Here is a 20,953-nt window from a genome sequence, read left to right as displayed (position 1 = left end):
AACCCAGGCTAGGGCAGCCCAGAGTGGGTTAAGCTGCGTGTGTGAAACAACAGGATCCATGCAGATCCCGGTGCTCCAGCCCAGTCTGACCCTATTTTTAAGCTTGGATTCTAGCCAGAGCTAAGGGCTCCTGGCTACCAAGATTGTGTCTCTCCTCGGGCTGCACAGAGACAGGTGCCTAGAGCACCCATCTCATGGTATCCCCCCAATGCACTGTGCTTATCGTGCGATGCATTGTGGGATACCCAGAGACTGAAATGCGTAGTCCCAGCCTCCGGAGATGCAGCGTGCAGCAGCACGGATCATGTGGGGGCTTAGTCTGTGTTCCCACCCCCGTTGTGCTCATCTGGGGGGGGGGAAGGAAAGGTTTGTGCACCCTTACCCCCGCCTGCCCATCTTCCCACCTTGTTTCCTGGTCATGTGACTACCCTTATTACCCATTTCAAACTCCTTCCTCTTCAGAAACAGTACTGCTGAGAGAGCCAGAATTTCAGCTGTTCATCTGAACTACATTCTCTGAAGTGGATAGTTGGCAACAGGAAGGCACACCAGATGGGGGAGAATGTATGTCCCACACTCCATTTCCATGTGGTTAGGTCAGGCAGATGGATGTATCACCCAAGTCAGCCCAGATTTATTGTAGTATAAGGTTGAATAAATGCAATAAGTGTATTGAAATAAATAATATACCTTATCTTTAAAGGTACACAAGGCAGTTTTTGTTCTTTACTGTAACAGACTAATATTGCTACTACTCTGAAATATTTCAAATGGCTATTTTTATAACCCTATATGTAAATGGGGTACTTTGTGGTTTCGTTTGTAGGTGGCAGCCTTTCATTAAAGCCACACCAGAGAAAAGTTGACTCACTGGCTGCCTATCGATCTCTTGGGTTTGGCTGCATTTGTTGACCTAGACTGTCTGTAGTCTAGGTCAGATGTGAGTATGGACAAGTACGTGACAGATGTGAGTATGGACAAGGCATTAGAAGATTCCAGCTTTTCAAATATACATAGCATGCCTTGCCTGTGGTACATATGCACATGTATGTATTGTTAACATTTATATAACACTTGACGACGACAACAACAACAGCAGGTCTCCAAGTGGTTTACATAGGGGACCACTTTATTTCTTTCGCTATTTAAACACACAAACACACACACACGCAAGCTGGAAAAGGCACTGACTTGGGACGTACAGAGACAATTGCTTCCCCTGCTAAATGTAAGCAAATTATCACTTAAAAGTTGTCTCTTTGCCCAGTTAGCAGGGGATACTTGCCGTGGATTATTTAGCTTTGTGATAGTGAATAGCTGTAGTTGTTTACTATGTCTTAATTAAGAACAAATAGTGGAAATGTGTGTTTCTGCACTAGAGTGCTGTGCAATCAGAGGCGTAACTAGGGAAAACGGCGCCCGGGGCAAGCACTGAAATGGTGCCCCCCCCAACATACTACATTATACTTAGGTTTTTCCTCACAAGCGCCCGCCGCCGCCGCCAAGCCAGGCCACTGACTGGCCGCCAGGCACCAGCAAAGCAATGGGGGGGGCACGGGCAGCACGTAAGGGACCGCTCGTGGGGGAGGGGGCGCCAACGCACTCCCTTGACTGCTGCAGCGCTGCTGCACTGAGCAGGAAACATTTGTATTAACAAAAAATTAAAAAAAAATTTTTTTTTGTCATGGTGGCGCCCCCCACGTGACCAGAAAAGATGGCGCCCGGGGCACGTGCCCCCCCTGCCCCCCCTATAGTTACGCCTCTGTGTGCAATACATTGCATGCAGTCCTAAATAAACTTATTTTTAATAGTAAGAAGTTCACAACATTGACTGAACATAAATAAAGAGGAAGACACTTGAGAACCAAGTTGCTTTCTCCCAGATTTGCTATTTTGACCTTATGAGGCTGCTTCATACAGATATGGATTGTCTTCTCTGACCAATTCTTTTTCTCCAATGCTGTCTTTCCTAGCTAGCTCTACTTCCAGAGATCTTCTTGTCCCTGGACTGAACCTGGGGCCTTCTGTAAACAAAAAGTGTTCATTGCCATTAGGCAACAGCCCACTCAGTTTGTCAAACATACACCTATGTTTCCCTTCTGGATTATAACAGCACTTCGTTTGAGGCAGGGCTCAGCCTCAGACCTTGTTTTTTAGTGTTGTTTTGCACTGGGGTATTGCTGTTCTTAAACTGTGTATTGGTTTTTAGAATTATATGGTCCTATCCTGCCTTAGGTACTTTTAAGTAGAAAGGTGGTTTAGGCATTTTGAAAATAAAGGCTGCTGTTTATACACAAGAGCACCATGTGCAAAATGCATATGCATTTGAGAATTAGCAGATTTTCTACTAATGCCTGCTAAAGCCACCTTGAACAAAACACACTCGGTAGAGCTTTTTAAAAATTAATCCTAAAATTAATCTCCAGCTTTGCTAGTATCAAGCCTACCATGTTTATTTTTTACTTCTTTTCTCTGCCTTACAAGGGACTCCAGTTAGTCCTGGAGATAGAGCCAAGTAACAGCTAGACCATAGCTACTCAACTTCTTCCTGCAGATGCTGGCCTACAACTCTCATCATCCCTGACTATTGGCCACTGTGGCTGGGGATGCTGGGAGCTGTAGTTCAAAAAACACTGGAGAGCTGAGTTGACTAGCCCTGAGCTAGACGTTTTTCTTTTCAGATGATGTGACTATTCTCACAATCATTAATTAGGGCAGGAGATGTGCCCTACCCAAGTTTGGGAACTATGCACACTGTTTTCCAGTGGTCCATGAGTAAAACATAAGGTGGGCAAGGGAGAAAATTATTCTCTGCTAAGCAGCTGGATGAGGGGGCTTTTCATCCTACCTTGTTAAAGAGCTGGATACATGTTGTACCCATCATGCTGAGCAGACAATTGTTTCTCCTCCTGCATCTTGGAAGCATGCTTCTTGGGTCCCAAACTTGAATAGGAGGCTTCTCCCATCCAATTAGTTGTGAGAACCAGCCTAGAATGTGGGGACACCCTTCAACATCCTTTCCGCCTTTTCTCTCTCACTTCCCCTCTTGTGCTTAACAATGAATCTGAAGTTTTCTCACTAGTTTGTGACTTCAGTTGGACATAAGAACAGCCCTGCTGGATCAGGCCCAAGGCCCAAGGCCCAAGGCCCATCTAGTCCAGCATCCTGCTTCACACAGTGGCCCCACCAGATGCCTCTGGGAAGCCCATAGGCAAGGGCTGAGGGCATGCCCTCTTTCCTGCTGTTGCTTCCCTGCAACTGGTATGGTCCTAATAAGATATTTCCCTATTGTAGGTGTAGGACTTTGTATGTCACTTAAAACAACTTGAAGGACTGTGACAGAAGCAAAGTGGATTCACATGTTGTGTGCAGCCCCGTTGATCCCTTGTTGTTACCCCTGCTAACTGAAAAAAGAGGCACCTCCCAAAGTGCTGATTCTCTTATATTTAGCAGGGAGAGGGCAATTGACCCTCTCCAGCCCCAGCACAGCATCCCTCCAATGGCTGTTGTGGGTTTCTATCTTATGTTTCTTTTTTAGATTGTGAGCCCTTTGGGGACAGGGGACCATCTTTATTTATTTATATCTATGTAAACCGCTTTGGGAGCTTTTGTTGAAAAGCAGTATATTTTTATTTTATTATTTATTGTTAAATTTATATACCACCTTTCATTAAAACAATCACAAGGCGGTTGACATAGAAAAAGTTTTATCTGAGGTCATATCTGGCCATTTTGTGTTTGGGAGCCATCTTATGGCTCATTTAATTGAAAAAATGGAAGCAAAACCCACAATTTTCCATCAATTTTTGGCTGACATATGGCCCCCTGGATGCTCTGGACCACTGTGCAGCATGGTATGGCACCTTTAGGGGTGTTTGGGGTGGGGGTGGGGAATGGGGCAGGGTTGCCCTATTCAAGCTTCTCAAATCTGGGTGGCCTAATTTGCATCCTATGCAAATTATGCTGCAACTAATTTGCATTTTATTTATTTGACTGATTTGTATACTTTCCCCTCCTCTTCTGCCCTCCCATGTGATCAGATCCAGAGTAAAATCCAGGCAGGGCATTTTAAATCTGGGTGGAGGAGCCAAAATCCGGGGGCTGCCCTAAATTCCAGGGGACATGCCAACCCTTGAACAGGGACAAAAACTGTGATTTTCAGCCATTTTGAGCAGTGCAGGAACCTAACCCCCCCGATCCCCATAGATAAACCTAATGCCCAGTTATCCACAGATTTGCTATCTGCGTGCCCCACACAGAATGTAGCCCCTGTGAATTATTGGGTTCTCCTGTATACATATCTGTTGTATTTGTGTTGTAGGTTCTACATACTAGGTCAACAACTTTTTAAGACCAACTTTTAACAAGTCAGAGAACAGCACACTTTCAGGTCTTCAAAACTCTTCATCAAGTTGGATGTTCAGCTGAACAGCCTATCTGTGTTTTGCTGAACATCTCACCTAATGCAGCGTTGTTGAGATCCAGAAAGCTTGTGGTTTTCTCTGCTCTGTGGCTTCTCGTTAAAAAAATAATATAAAAGGTGGTCCTAATAAAGGACCAAACTCAGTATTTTTTTTTTTTAGAGAGACACTTGTATAGCAATTACATTTACAGAGACACAAAAGAATAGTCTCCAGCAAGACAAGAATCCACCTATTTCTTGTAGATTTTAACAAAGAAAACTACCTGCAACTTGAGCAAGGGTTGTATTTGTTTCTTTAATAAAAATTTACAAGGCACATTTTCCAGCTGGGTTACAACAACTTGACAGCAAGAGAATGGAATGTTTCTTTTGCTAAGAACTACAATTATTTCTCCTTTCATTAGAACCATGGTACACATGTGTGATGCTTGTAAGATTTCTCGTTACCTCCAGAGTTTTTAAGGGAATAGTAGGAAAATGCTACGTGTTGCAGAAATGTAAGTCCCACTACTCATCTGACTTCTTAACAACCAGACTAGCCACCAGCATGATAATAGCATTTTCTACATTTTGCAATTGTTCCCTGTGGTGTGGGTGGGGGAATACAATCATTTTTATTTTTTTAAAAAATTGTTCTCCAACTCGGGGCCATATTACCTCTTTCCTCCTCTTTCCAATGTTGCAAATCTTTTCTGAGGAGCTTCTCAACTCAATGCTGTGATTTAAAAAGATATAGACAAAGCCAGATGGCAAGTTTATCTTTATAGTGTGGAATGTTTGTGTGTTATACTGGTTAACACATGCTTCTAAATGTTCTACCTATTCAGCACTTGAGTACTAGTCCAAAAGAGCCTACTTCACTTTGAGTCGAGTTATTACAACTATTAGCCAAGGCAATTCAGCCAGATATCTCTGAGAAGCCCACAGGCAAGAGGTGAGGGAATGCCCTCTCTCTTGCTGTTGCTCCCCTGCCACTAGTATTCAGTTAGAAACTGAATTAATAAACATTACAAGCTGCTACACACAGTGCTAGTTATCATCCACTAATGGTATCATGTTCGGATGCAGACCACATGTTGATGCTGCTGTTCATCCCATCTTTGTTTCAGTGGAACTTGGAGATCCCTTGAAATCAAGAGAGATTGCATAATGGTAATGCCTGGTGGACTGAGGTCTTGGGAGGGCTATTTTTTAAAAAAAGATATATATTAAAACAGTGGCTGCCTTCCAGACTAATAGTGCATGTGCCAAAAAATGCTGTTTGTATATGAGAAGGAGCAATTTTATCTTCCCTCTGCAGTCCACTGTGTGTTGCTGAGGGTTATAGGATTTTTAGGGACATATTTTCAGGATTCACCGTGGGCTTCAGAGGGAAGGCAGGAATGGGGGGCAGGGGAAGAGCTCCTTCCCCATTATGCGTGTGTAGTGCAGTATTAGTCTAGATGCAAGTCAGACATCTACCACAGTACAAATCAATACTGAGAAGTTAATTTCCCTTGCAGTTATTTGAAATAAGTGCATGTTTTATAATTTACTGTAGCAACAGAAGCATATCAGTGCAGAGAAATAAATGCACTTGTGCTGGAGCATGGAGAATTCACAGAATACAAAATGGGGGAAAAACACATTAAAAAAACATTCTCCAAATGAATGCTATACTTGTTAATAAGGCTATTTTACATCCAGTCATTCATCTATACAAAATATCTATGTAACCACCCACAAACCACAACCCCACTAGGATTTAAATTCTATGATCTGATTTAAAACTATTTCCCCAAGGCGGACAGTTTTTCAACCTCAATTTAACAAACATAAAATGTTTTCATTTTCAAAGAAGTATTGTCAAAGTCTCCACACTGCTTGACCTGAAAACAAAAACAAAGAATATAGGCAACACTGATCATTAACCTCCCAATAAATACTGCACACTAAGCATGTGATGAAATAGACACAGACTAAATTTTCCAGCTGCGTAGGTCACTGTTATGCTTACAGTTTTACAGAAGCATGAGAAGAGGAATTTCAGTTCTACAATTTGGACAGAATGCTTTCCAGCAGGTACAGTACTAATGTTTTCACAGCCTACACTTAAATACAATTCTGACTTCTTTCAGGACTGTAGGATAAATCTCAGGGGTGTGTGTGGGGCAGGGGGAGAGTGGAAACAAGCAGTATCTAGCAAAGATAAACAACAATAAAAACAAAATGCAGAGAGAAATGCCACCATAAGAAAGGGAATAAATATTTTAATAACTGAAAATGCATCATAGCAATATACTCTTAACAACAAATACACACATATACACCATGCTGTTATCAGCTTGGTCTTAAGTGTGTGATTTTTAATTCTAATTTGCCAAAATACTTTAGCATAACTAGGGCAAAGCAATACACCCCGTTAGTCATACTAAAACAGGCAGGCAGTCCTGTGAAACTGCAAATCTGCAAAATAGTTAAGAATCCCAGCCTTTTCTTGTTTGTGGACCAAACTGTCTGTTTATTACAATTAGCAGGTGTTCAGAGAAAGAAGACTATGCCCATGTAAGACATACCAGCATCCACAATGTTATCTAGACATTTCAAGCATAAGCTTCAGTTCTTATCTGGGATATATTTTATAATTTAAAGTACAATCTTAATTTTTCCCAATCTAGTCAAGCTGCACTCCACTAAAAATCAACAGATCTGCTAACACCATCAACAGAAAGCAGAATTAGTCCAGTAGCCATGATTACAAAGAGACAGTCTCAGGCAAGCAATGCCTGCGTTCACCCACGCCCTGCTCCTACTAAGCTTCAGCAGCCTTTGAAACAAAGCTAAGCCATGTTTTAAATGTCCCTGAATTTCCCTTCAAAAATGACAGGAAAGACCCAGATATATAGTACGTGCATAGAATTGGGGTCATGCCCACTATGTTTTCATGTTGGGTTTCTTTCTTTCTTTTTTGGTAGTTACTGAAGTAAATAAATTTAGTTAAGGTGACAATGATAGCCCTAACACTGAAAACAAGAAATTAATGCACATGAAAATATGTTAAAACTGGGAAGAGGTATTTTAAGATGTGGAAGACAGTCATATCTTGTAGCACTGATCAGTATTTTCATGGTCCAGGAACATGTTTCTCTTGCTGTGCTGTATTCAGTCTGCAGTATTCCAGTTGGGTAGCAATGAGCATTCTGCATGTTCTTGGTGTGTGTGTGTGTGCGTGTGTGTACACAAGCAATGTATATGTAATATAAAAGAACACTTTGTAACCTCAACCCATTTAAAAATTCTACACGCAGTCAAATCTTCAAAAAGGGAGGTCTCCAAGACGTCTCAGGATTGGAAGGATATCACAGTGTTGATTTTATATACAAAGTAGGACCTGTTCCAGTATACTCGAGTGAAGTAGTTTACATATGGAGAATAGTTCATTTTGATCTCCTGACAAAATCGTCCATATTTTGAATAGCCAAAACTGTCACTTTCCTCATAATACACCTGAGAGGAAAAAAAGAAAAAATGCTTATTTAAGTTGAAGACAGACAGAGAGACACACCCACCCCTCTGAAACCCAGAAGCACAGTGAAATGCAGGCTGTTCTGAACAGAATGCCAGCATTCTTGTGCAAACAGTTAAACTTGCACAATTGCACTTCTGCAGCCCCTTATTGGAAATAATGTAAGAAGCCTCACAGAAGTGCAATCACACAAGTTTAAGTATTTGCGCAAGAGCACCGGCATTTTCTTTAGAGCAGACACAGTGCTGCAAGCAGTTCAGAACTGCCCGTGTTTGTGCAACAGGTTGACCAGATATTTATTTATTTTAACTTATTTGATTTATATCCTGCCCTTCCTGAAGTGGCTCAGGGAGATTTACATTAAAATCAAAGACACATAATAAAACAATTTACATTTAAAAAATTTTTTCAACCAGATTAAAATTAAAGCTATATATTATTAAAAGCCAGGCTAAAAAGATGGGTCTTTAATACTCTCCTGAAAGGCCTCCAAAGAAGACAATCCTCATGTCCACAGGGAACCCATTCCACAAACTAGGGACAACAACTGAGAAGGTCCAATCCCAGGTCACAACCGACGACACCCGAAGACGGACCCCTTAATGAGAGGTGGGGATCTTGTCCTTGGAAGGCACTCTCCCAGGTAACCCAAACCTAAGCCATTCACGGCTTTTAAAAAAAGGTAATAACCAGCACTTTGCCTGGAAACATATCAGCAGCCAGTGCAACTGTTTAAGAACAGGCATAGTGTGGTCTCTCTGGGATGCCCCAGAGACCAATCTGGCTGTTGCATTTCGGACTAACTGAAGTTTCAGAACTACATACAAAGGCAGCCCTACATAGAGCATATTGCAGTAGTCCAACCTGGAGGTTACCAGCTGTTGTACCGCTATTTTCAGGTCATTCTCCCCAAGGAACGGGCAGAGTTGTCAAATCAATCACAGTTAGTAAGAAGTGCTCCTGGCCACAGCCTCAACATGAGACACCAGGGTGAGACCCAGGTCCAAGAACACTCCTAAGCTATGAACCTGTTCTTTCTGGGGAAGTGTAACCTATCTTGTTCTATCCCGTCTTGCAAATTACAACCCCCAACAGTGAGCACCTCCGTCTTGCTTGGATTATGCTTCAGTTTATTATCCTTTGTCCAGCCCATGATTACATGTAGGCAGGCATTTAAGGGGCTAATACCATTTCCTGATATTGATGACAAGGAGAAATAGATTTGGGTGTCATCAGCATACTGATAACACCCAGCACCAAATCCCCTGATGACCTCACCTAGCAGTTTCATGTAGATGTTAAAAAGCATTATTAGTGACCGAATGGAGCCCTGAGGGACTCCATATTGTAGCTTCCATTTTGAAAAGCAACTGTCACCAAGCACCACCTTCTGAAATCTACCCGAGACATAGGAGCAGAATCACTGTAAAACAGTGCCTCCTATCCCAAATCCCTCAGGCAATCCCGAAGGATACCATGGTCAATGGTATCAAAAGCTGCTGAGAGATCCAAAAGAACCAGCAGCGTCACATTCCTTCTGTCAATTCCCTGGCAAAGATCTACCAAGGCCATCTCAACCCCATAGCCCGCCCCAAAACCAATCTGAAATGGGTCTAGATAATCCAATTCTTCCAAGACTGGTTGGAGCTGGTCAGCTACCACCCTCTCAATCATCTTACCCAACCATGGGAGGTTGGAGACTGGCCTATAGTTTATCCATCACTAGGGGATCCAGAGTGGGCTTCTTAAGAAGGAGTCTAACGACTGTGTCCTTCAAACAAGGTAGCATCATGCCCTTCCTCATTGAGGTATTAATGATATAAACTTGGTCATGTTGGGCCATGTTGGGCAACGATCCCAAGAACTGGTGGTAGACCGTACCGCCCCAAGCAGCTTGTCCATATCCTCAGGAGTCTCAAACTGAAACTGATCCAACCTAATCTTGCAAGAGGGATTGCTGGACACCTCCCTAATTGGCCCTGCAGAAATATTGTAGTCCAGATCAGCCCAAATGAGAGATTTTATCTGCAAATAACTCACTGAATATGTCACAGTGAGATATTGTTTCCAGAAACAGATTTGAAATGGGAGGGGCTTGAGTCAAACCCCTCACAATCCACAACAGCTCTGCTGGACAAGAACTTGCCAACACACAGAATTCAAGATGAGTCTTCCTCCATTTGCACTCGTCATCTACCTTGCCGCCTCAGCTCCCATAGGTCTTCCGTATACCGTGGAGCTAATTTTGAAGTGAGTCAAGGATACTTAGAAGTGATTGTGTCTACTGTAGGGATATGCATGGAACCGTACGGGGGAGGATCCAAGGTGGCGGGGGTGCTGCTTTAAGAGCGGAGGAGGGTGCACTTACCTCTCCCGCTGCTTTCCTCCCGCCAGCATCTGTTTTCGTCAAAGCCCATCAGGGCAGCAGCGTACCTCCCTGCTGCCCTGTTATAACCTGAAGTATCCGACATGTTGGCACATCTGATAATTCCAGTTATATTTGGACAATGGGGGCAACGGGGCAGCAGGGAGGTACGCTGCCGCCCTGTTGGGCTTTGACGAAAACGGACGCCGGTGGGGGGAAAGCGGCAGGAGGGGTAAGTGCACCCTCCCCCACCCTTAAAGTTAGACACCCACTGCCACCGACCTGGTGTAACTGCTGGTTCTTCAAACTGGTTCGGAGGCCCATAAAGGGCCTCTGAACCAGTTCCATGCATATCCCTAGTCTACTGCCCTGGTAAGTTCCCTGTTCCAAGTACCCACCAGGGCATTGACAGAATCTCTGGCAGAACCAACTCAAAAATCATCCAAAGCCCTTTGGAATCCTACTGGATCTAACAGGCTTGTCGGGCAGAGCATTCTAATGTGTCCAGCACCACTGCAGGGGTCAGATGTGACAGTGAGACCAACCTTAGCCAGGAGTGGTCCATCCATGATAATGGGGAAGACTACAGGAGACCCCACCCACAGAACACCCCACTGATCTGAGCACAAGACCAAATCCAGTGTGTGACCACTGTGTAGGTCCTAGCAGTAATTGAAACATAGGAACATAGGAAGCTGCCATATACTGAGTCAGACCATTGGTCTATCTAGCTCAGTATTGTCTTCACAGACTGGCAGCAGCTTCTCCAAGGTTGCAGGCAAGAATGTCTCTCAGCCCTATCTTGGAGAAGCCAGGGAGGGAACCTGAAACCTTCTGCTCTTCCCAACCAGCTCTGTCAGTTCAGTTAGGGAGTCTGTAAGGCAGCAGAGTGGACAGTACACCAACAGAAGTCCCAGTCTATCTCTGGTCTCCAAATCTAAGGCACGCACACTCATAAGTCAATTCTCTCACAGGGATCCTGGTAAGGGTGATGTTATTCTTATGGACCACAGCCACTCCAGCCACCACCACCACCCGCCTTCCCCATATCTGCTCAGCAACAGAGTACCCTGGTGGAAGATGTTGGGCCCACACAGGACCACTAGGCTCCCCCAGCCAGGTCTCTTTGTAATATCAGGTCGGCTCCATCCACGAACAAATCATGGATGATTTCAGTCTTATTTTGAACTGGTATTTCAAAAGGAGCATGGTTAAGTTCAGTGGGGAATTGGAACTGCTCCCCATGCCCTGACAGGGCAGCCAGAGGGGAAATAATAACAATAAAATTACTCAACTCCTTTCCCCTGTAACAGCATGCTGGCTGGCCAATGCTCAATCCTCTATTCCCCACCACTACTGAAATAGCTGCCCCAATCTCATCGAACAGGGCCCCTGCTCCATCCTTAACAAGAGAGCCCAGACACAGAGCAGCCTAAGACAAAGAACTAAAACAAGAAACACAAAACAAGTACTGGAGGACCTTGAGCATAACTTCCCCTCAGACCTCAGTCCCACACCCAAGACCCGGCACCAAAGGTTGGCCCTCTTCTGCAGCTACACCGGTGGCTACACCAGTGGCTGAGCCTCTGGCTTTCCTCAGTCCCTTTAAGCCAAACTCCCCAGACCCCACCTCTCATGTGGACTCTGGAACCCGACTGATGAAACTGGCCCCCACGCAGGTGCAGCTCGCCAGGGCGATCAGGACCGCAACCAGGGTGGATTTGATTTAAATCAAACTGATTTAAATCACGATTTAAATCACTAGCAGGGTGGATAAAAATCAATGATTTTTTTTAAAAAATCAAAAAAATCGGATTTAAATCAAAAAATTTTGATTTTTTAAAAAATCTGACCAATCTGACCACCATTCTTCTAAGCCTGATCTCGATACAAGATATAAGTGCTATATCATCAGTGTACATCAAGATTGAGACTTTGTGCCCATTAAGTGAGGGGGAGAAGAATTTCTGAGACTCCATGGCCTGTACTATATCATCGATATAAAAATTAAATTTGAAAGGGAGGCAGTTGAGAGTCCTCTTTGACTTCTCTGTTTAATAAAATGGGGTTGGATAGTGATCCTTGTTGGCCCACTCTCACCCTGGCCATGAGATTAGAATGCAGTTCAATCAGTAACCTGAGAAGCTGTCTGTCAATGTCAGTCCTCTTATGCTTTCCCCACAATCTAGATCAATAGAATCAAATGCTGAAAATAAATAAATAAATGCAACATAAAAGATGTTTTTAATGACAGCATATTTCAGGATCAAGGTCTTCAACATGATGCAGTGCTCTATTGTGCTGTGGCCCCTATGGAAGCCTGGCTGCTCTGGGTGAAACAATTTTGCCATATCTGCCCAATCCTCCAACTTGTTTAAAAGGTGTTGAGTGTGTAATTTGGAGGATGCTTCCAGAAGGCTGATTGGACAGTAATGAGAAGACTCCTGCCTACTGCCTTTTTTGTATATTGGACAAATAATACTTTGTTTCCAGTTTGGGAGGACCCACAGAAGTGTTATCTGTTTCAGAGAAAAGCCACACTAAAATGGGAGTCCACCAATGGGTAAGAATATTGTAGTAGTGTAACTAGTTCATTAACAGCTCAGAATGCATAATCATCTTTGAGAAAATCCAGTGCAGACAAGAATAATTGTATTTTTCTTGATGCGATTCTCAGTGCTGAACAAGTTTACTCAACTGCTGTAGCAACAGGATGGTTTGTTTTGTTTTTACTTTTTGTCACATTCTAGATAAGACACAATCTAGATGGACAATCAAGAAAAAGCTTGTGCATTTTAAAAAAAGCAACCCCCACCACTACATTCAGTGAACCTAACCTATCAAGAATTTTCATTTTATTGAATGGAGATTGGCTTAGATTTCTATACCAGATCTAATGACTCAGCACAGAGAAGAGGAAAAAGTTTCCAAATAAGAATGGATGCATATACAAAATAATTTTATTTTATTTTACTGAACCAGTGTGGCCCACTTGATAATACTGGGTCAGTCCAGAGAACTCTGTGCCCAGTGGGGCTTTAAACTTGTGGTACTCAAACAACTGCCCTATTTGCACCTAAGAACAGCCCTACTAGATCAGACCAGAGGTTCGTCTAGTCTAGCATCCTGTGCTCCACGGTGACCAACTAAATATTCCTGGAAGGCCCACTAATAGGACATGAAGCAGTAGCCTTCTCCCACTGCTGCTCCATGCACAGCAACTGGCATTCAGTGGCATACCAGCTCTAAACTTGGAAGATGTATTTGGCCAGGGCTTACCAAATCCCAGGTAGCTGGGAACCACGGCGTTTAGAAATTTAACCATGGCACCTAGACTAGGATATTCAGAGGTAGGGTTATTAAATAAAATCTTTGAAATCTCTGAACTGGCTCCTAGATCCAAATAAAAATTGTTAGTCTGATTTAGCCACCAGAACTAATAGCAGATGAATTCATGGAGGACAGGTCTATCATCTGCTATTAGTTTTGGTGGCTAAATCAGAACTATTTCATTTGAATGAAATATTCAAATTCATTTCTAAGAGAGAGCCACTATGGCTCATGAAAAAGGATGCAATCTAGAACAAGTTAGGCTCTACCCATCATGAATTTGTTTAAACCCATTTTACACATATCATGGGAAACAGTGTTTCCTTTTGTCTGTCCTAAAAATCACACAGCATAGCCCTGCTGACACTTGGCAAATCTGTTATTCTGAGTCAAGAGTCCTACTAGGCATGCCTAAATGCAGATTCTGGGCCATGCCTTAGGATTTGCACCTGGGAGAGTCTTTGCTCATCATTTTCAATGGATGGCCATCAATCTAATTTCTCTATTTCAGGGATAATCAACCTTGGCTCTCCAGATATTGCAGAATGACAACTCCCACCCACTCCCCATTTTACTGTCACTGGGGATGATGGGAGTTGTAGTTCAACAACATCTGGAGAACCAAGGTTGCCTATCCCTGCTCTATTTATTGGGCAGCTCTGGAGGTGAATGGAGGAATGAATGAAGGTGGCGATATTCCAATTCACACTTATCTGGGAGTAAGCCTTACTGAATAAAGTAGGGCTTCCGAGTAAACAGCACAAGATTGGTTTAATTAGATTGTGAAGTACTTAGCACATTAAAATAGTGCTATAGAAGGACTTAATGGTGAAGTCACCATTTATGCAGAAGAATGTCCTTTGTACCTTCCAAGAAGGTGGCCATGTTTTTACCCATAGCTGAAATTCAAAGAGCAGCCCAACTTCTACTTACATGGCCATTGGCAATATCCAACAAGTCTTTGACTCGGCACCCTCTCACGGGCCCCACCTCGTTGCAGATTGAATCCTCAACGATCAAGTAGGTGGCTTTGTAGGATGTGAGTACCTTATAAATATCCTCAGCTGATCTTTTGGAATAAATCTGAAAAATCTGCAGGTTTAAACAAAAATAAGAGATGAATACAATCCTGCCCATTCCACTGAGCTATGGCCCCATCCCCGAAGGGAAATATCTTATAGTGCTCACACAGGTAGTCTCCCATTCAAATGCAAATTCTACTCATTCTTAACCAGGGCAGACCATGCTTAGTAATGGGGACAATTCATGCTTGCTACCACAAGACCAGCTCTCCTCCCTATCCCTGGCCCCAGTATCATTTACCAGACTCTTGTCCTAGCCAGTTTCTTCCCCGCCCACCCCAACATCAAGCCTGAGCAGTCAAGAGAGATGGAAGGCCACCCTTTCCCTCTTCTCTCTTTGCAACGCCTCTCTCGGCTCACTCCTCTGCTGAGCCCCAGGCACCCAACTTACTGCTATCCTCCTCCTCCTCGGCCCCCTTGAATTGGCATTGCTGCAATCCCACACCTGTGTACTGGCAAACCAGATGGGGAACCTGCATTCTTGTGAAACCCTGCCTGCCTGAGACTTGGCTACTTTTGGCTTGTTGGCCAGCGTGCTGTTGCTGCCTGATCTCGGTTTTTGCTCTGGATATCTGTTGCTGCTCCTCCCAGCCTTCAGCAAGTACCCTGCTGAAGTACTCCGGCATACTTGCTGTGTCAGGTTAGGCTCCTGTTCCCTGAAAAATTTGTTCTGGAATGCTTGGCAGGCTTACTTTAGATTAAAAGATCCAACCAAAAATAATTTTAAAAGATGATTCATGTATTTACATAAGTACACACAGACACAGAGCAAGAAGAGTTCCTTGTAGGAACACCAATTCATTTATTTTAGAGATACAGGTGGACCGCCTCACTCGCGGATTCATTATCCGTGGTTTCGCATATCTGTGGCTGGGAAAATGACAATCGACCTCAGCATACGTGGGAAGGGAAACATGTCAACCTCTCGTATCTGCGGGTTGGGGGTGGCTGGAAGTGACCACAGAGGTCGTTTCCAGCCACCATTTTAGTAATCTGAGCCACAAAATGGCTCCTGTCAAAAAACCCCAAACAAAAATACCCCGTGATTTTTGGCCGGTTTTTGGCCAGTTGTGGGGCACAGTGCAACTTGGGGGAGCAGCAGAGAAAGGTAAGGAGCTCCCCCTTGCGAAAATAGACTGATTTTTGGCCGTAAATGGCTGACTGGGTACATAACCCCTGCGATCTCATTGGGATCGATGATCTGATATTTACAGTTTCCTTACCCACGAATATCGAGGTCTACTTGTACTGCAAGTCAGCTGCTGTGTTGTATTGGTGGAAAAAAATAAAATCTGCATTAACATATGCAAAGAGAGCCACTACGGCTCAATGAATAGAGGATGCAGTCTAGAACAAGTTAGGCACACCTAAGCCTAACACCTGTCTTCCGGTGCTCACACATGTAGTTCCCCATTCAGGTGCAGGCTGGGGCGAGCCCTGCTTGGCAGGGGGGATGGTTCATGCTCGCTACCACACGACCAGCTCTAGACTACAACAGCATACTACACTACAACACAGGCATATTTAGGAAGGAAAGAACACAAAATTCCTATGTAAGGCAGAGGAGCAGGGGAAGGAGAAGAAAGAGCCAGCCCCATCCTGGATTGTAGAGCAGTCGGGTTGCCTCCTCACTGTAGTGGGACCTTTGGCTCTCAGGATTCAATTTGGCGAGAGTCAGTGCTTTCCAGATAAGTCAAGGAGAGGAGAGCTGGTCTTGTGGTAGCAAGCATGACTTGTCCCCTTAGCTAAGCAGGATCTGCCCTGGTTGCATATGAATGGGAGACTAGAAGTGTATGAGCACTGTCAGATATTCCCTTCAAGGGATGGAGCCACTATGGGAAGAGAATCTAGGTTCCAAGTTCCCTCCCTAGCATCTCCAAGATAGGGCTGAGAGAGACTCCTGCCTGCAACCTTGGAGAAGCCACTGCCAGTCTGAAGACAATACTGAGCTAGATAGACCAGTGGTCTGACTCAGTATATAGCAGCTTCCTATGTTCCTAAGCCCTGTTAAAATCTGAAGCATCTCCCTTGAATGTCAGAAATGCTTTCCAAATGATAGAACACGCACTCACATTTTCATTTCTCTTCTGCAGGTCTTCATCATTATACAAGGGCAGGTTTGTCACCATCCATCCAGTACACAGCTTGATCACACCCATAAGCTGTGGGCTGCCAGCAAACACAGCAGCAATAGGAGCCTGTCTTCTGCAAAAGGTACAATATCCTTTCTCAAGTATTCCATAAAATTACATGGTCTACAGCCATGATCAAAGCTGGTTTCTAGAACCTTTAAGAGCAGCAATGTAAAAAAACCTATTTTTAAGCTGATGCAATGCAAATGCCAATATATTTGGTTGTTGCACATTCAGCTGCACTAAACAGCATGGCCTGTGTTGGCTTAAATGGTGGAAGAACATTTACGTTCTCATGTATGAATGACCCCTTTCTCAAAAAAATCTGAGTCCAAGAGAAGTCCAAAAGGTGTCCTTCCACTAACAGAAAGTGCATTCCGCTCACCAAAGTGCCACTTCCACTTTTAGTGGAAGAGTACTGTACAACTGAAGTAAAATCCAGAAGTGTTTTCCCATTTGCAGAACACTGTGCACCGTTTGTTCCTCGGTATCCCAATGCTTTGGGTGACGTTCAAATCTCAAAGTGAGCAAAGCAAGCCCTAATGGCTGGAGCGCCTACTAGAAAGCTTGCTTTGCAATGGGAACCATTTGCACGCCAGCCACTAGTGCTTGCTTTTGCACTCTGGACTTGGAGATTTAAAGTGGTCAAGTTCGCCCATGGCTGCTGCAATCACTTTGCAACAGGGAGCCGTTTGCACTCTAGCCATTAAAGCTCGCTTTGCAACGGCCGGGTTAGTACTCAAGCAACAGTCTGCAGAACAGCACCATGTGAATGCCTTCTGTCCATGTGTCTTTGGATCCAACCCTGAGCTTTTTCTCAATTCATCTTCACACTAGTCCAGGGCTGCTCAACTTCAGCCCTCCTGCAGATGTTGGCCTACAACTCCCATAATCCCTAGCTACTGTGGCTTGTTACAGCAGCGAGCTTGTCTTTGATTAATTTTAAAATTTTACTGATTATTTATTCGTGGATATTTATCCATATTTACATATCTCTTTTTTCCAATTGTATCTTTCTATGTTATGAGATGTTTTGTTTACATTATGTTATACTGACCTTGGGTCGCAAATAAAGAACCTTGTACCTGGCCACTGTGGCTGAGGATTATGGGAGTTGTAGTCCAAAAACAGCTGGGGGTGGCCTAAGCTGAGCAAGCCTGCACTAGTCAAAGGGTATTAAGTTCTGTCTCAACGACCTCCGTATGTGACAGCATAATTGTTTGAAATTCCCCAGGAGGAGGCAAGAAAACCTTAAAACTAGATGTCTCAGACGAAAGCATTCTTCTTCCATTAGCTCAGTGCATAACACACTTTGTATATTTAAGGCTCTGGGTTCAATCTCTGGTCTCTCGAGATAAGAGTATTTGGATGCATGCGAACAGCAGTTTCCAGGGCAATGGTTCAAGCGAGTTTTATGTTACAACAAGGCAGCAGGTGAGGAAGGTATAGCTCTGTTGGCAAAACCTTCCACAGGGCATATGTGGTCATAGGAATGGTACAACAGGATGGCTGTGTCACAACACTAAGATAAATCCTGCCCCTATCAACAGGACTAGCGACCACCCTACCTACACAGCTATGGAGTTGTAAGAACAACTAGGGTTGCAGTGGTTACTACTGCTACGAAGATTTATATACCACTTTTCAACAAAGTGCTCAAAGCAGTTTACACAGAAAAAACCAACAAGATGCTTTCCTGTTCCTAAAGGGCTCATAATCTAAAAAGAAACATACGATATACACTATAAGAACTGGAGAGATACTGTTTTGAGTTTGGACAGGGACCAGTTGCTCTCCCCCTGCTAAATAAAGAGAATCACCACTTTAAAAAGGTGCCTCTTTGCTCAGTTAGCAATTAATTGGTTAAATTAATCCAATTACACATGTTTTAGTCAACTAAAAGGCCCCAGAGTATGGAGCACAATTAAGCAACCTTGTGAAAGCTAAGCAGAGCTGGCCAGTGCCTGGATGGGAAATCACCTGGGGGTCCCATGTACACTCCCTTAAGTGGCATCATGGGGAAAAGGTGGGATGTAAATGTAATAGTTTAGAAACTGCCTAGTTAATCAGAGAACACTTATTTTATTTATTATCTTTAGTACATGTACTTGGTAACTATTGGTAACTATTGTATTCCCCCTTCTTCCTCATACAGGGCAGAATGCATCTTCTATGAGGCATAAATCATCTAAAGGGAGATAGAAAGTAAGCTCTAATCCAGAACTGTTGTTTTTATCCACATGCAAATTTAAACCGATCAATCAGCTAACAGAATTGAATGACCAACTAGGATTTCTTTAATTCATTTCAACTACTCCTAAATTGCTGCCCCAGAGGTTTGGATTGTGCTCCCTGCTGAAATAAGAGCCTCCTCATCTCAGACAACTTTTAAAAATCCTTAAAGATGCATCCGTTCACTCAGGCTTTTAATTAAATACCGTTTTAATACATTTTAACACTGTTTTATAATTTTAAATTGTAACATTTTAAACTTTTTCTGTTATTTGTACTGTTTTATTGTAAACCGCCCAGACACACAAGTTTTGGGCGGTATAAAAATATGTTTCATAATAATACTAACCCAAAAGGCAAGGAGTAAATGCTATAACTTAGATGACTCCCAAAGAGCTTAGATGGACATACAAGAAACTTTTATGAATTACAGCTCAGACAACAAAAATAAAAAGGAGGTAAAGGAAGTAAAAGGAAACAAAACTTATATACAAACTGGGATACTTACTTTATCCAGGTCATGAGTCCTACTGTGTCAGCATCGTAAAATTCTTGCAGTTCTGAAAGTTCTGCCATTATCCTAGGGAAAAACTAAAAGGAAGCACCAAGGCTATGAACTGTGGGAAGACAAATTACAGAACTTTAAGTAGTGCAGGAAAGAGGACTAAACACACCTTTCTAGGTTTACCATCAAGCCAGGTACAGTACTATACAGTACTTAAGAGACCTCCTGTACACTCTTTGGCAGGTTTGTCTCACAGTGGACTTTATAAGAGAACAGAGTTTATTCTTTCTAATAAATTTTAATGGAAAATATATTCCTCTGTCACAAATACTCCCACCAGTTTATTAATGACACTATATAAATATTTTAATTTTGCTAAGAAATATAAATAATATTTATTATTTTGTTCATCAGGCTGAATTGATTTTTTTGGAACAAACCAACTGGACCTGTATTTGAGGCCTGCAGTGCTATCTAGTGGCCAAACCATTTCCCTGCCACAATTTCAGCTACAGATTTTTGAGCTTAGAGGCTTTGTCTGGAAATCCTATTAACAAAGACAGCAATTTAGAAAGGATAGCAAATGCCACAAAAATCAAGCATCTCCTCTCATCGCCCATTACCCTAACTAGCTAGTAGTAGATTATTTATTTACTTACTACATTACATTATCGTCTTTATTTATTTATTACATTATCATCTTACCTCTTTCCATAGACTGAAGCCTATGATAGTAGGAACTGCCATACTCAGGATAAGAGCCTGAAACACACACACGAAAGTTCCATTGTACTCCCTACCTATGTCGCTTGGATGCTTTCACATCCCTTCAGCATATTTTTTATAGCTGATTAAAGACTGCAAGATGTACAACATAACTTTAAGCAATAATAATTACTGGCTTATCCATCGCAGAGTATCTGCACTCTAGGACTTTATTCCTCACTCACCCCCCTCAGCCGGTCTCCCCCTCAGCCAACCTCCCCGCTCTAGCCCCTCAGCCAACCTCCCCCTCAACCAGTCTCCCCCCACCCCCTCAGCCAGAGCAGCATCGCAGCCGCCTAAATCAGCTCCTGTCACTGGCCTCCATTGTGTCAACCTGCCGAGTCTCCTCACGAGGACGACGGTCAACTGGGGCGAGAAAGTGCACCTCGGGCCGGCCTCCATCAGCCCACCGAGTCTCTTCTTGCCTACACGGATGGCCCTCAGTACGCTCTTCTGCCTCAGCTCAGCTGTCCTCCTAGCGAGGAGACTCAGTGGTGTGACGGATGCCTGCTCAAGGTCTCTTTTTCTTTCTTTGCCGCCACCTCCTCCTCCTCCTCAACTCTCCCTCCTTGGCAGTAGCTGCCCCTCCGACTGACACTCAGCCCTACTCCATG

The 20,953-nt window shown here is 43.4% G+C and overlaps 1 protein-coding gene across 4 annotated transcripts in view; it reads right to left on the bottom strand.

Moving 5' to 3' along the window:
• Nucleotides 1–4,699: 4,699 nt before the first annotated feature.
• Nucleotides 4,700–20,953, bottom strand: part of DPY19L4 (dpy-19 like 4) — a 49,989-nt gene continuing 33,735 nt past the window's right edge. For all 4 annotated transcript variants that reach the window (XM_053250379.1, XM_053250376.1, XM_053250377.1 and 1 more), the window contains 5 exons: nt 20,280–20,336; nt 19,578–19,660; nt 16,778–16,910; nt 14,557–14,715; nt 4,700–7,909 (listed from right to left, as the gene is read on the bottom strand). In XM_053250379.1, the coding sequence (XP_053106354.1) occupies nt 7,745–7,909; nt 14,557–14,715; nt 16,778–16,910; nt 19,578–19,660; nt 20,280–20,336 (597 nt within the window). In that variant the 3' untranslated portion in view covers nt 4,700–7,744. The remainder of the gene's footprint in view (nt 7,910–14,556; nt 14,716–16,777; nt 16,911–19,577; nt 19,661–20,279; nt 20,337–20,953) is intronic.

Source organism: Hemicordylus capensis, chromosome 4 (assembly GCF_027244095.1).
Source record: "Hemicordylus capensis ecotype Gifberg chromosome 4, rHemCap1.1.pri, whole genome shotgun sequence".
Taxonomy (NCBI): Eukaryota; Metazoa; Chordata; class Lepidosauria; order Squamata; family Cordylidae; genus Hemicordylus; species Hemicordylus capensis.
This window is presented reverse-complemented; position numbering and strand designations above follow the sequence as displayed.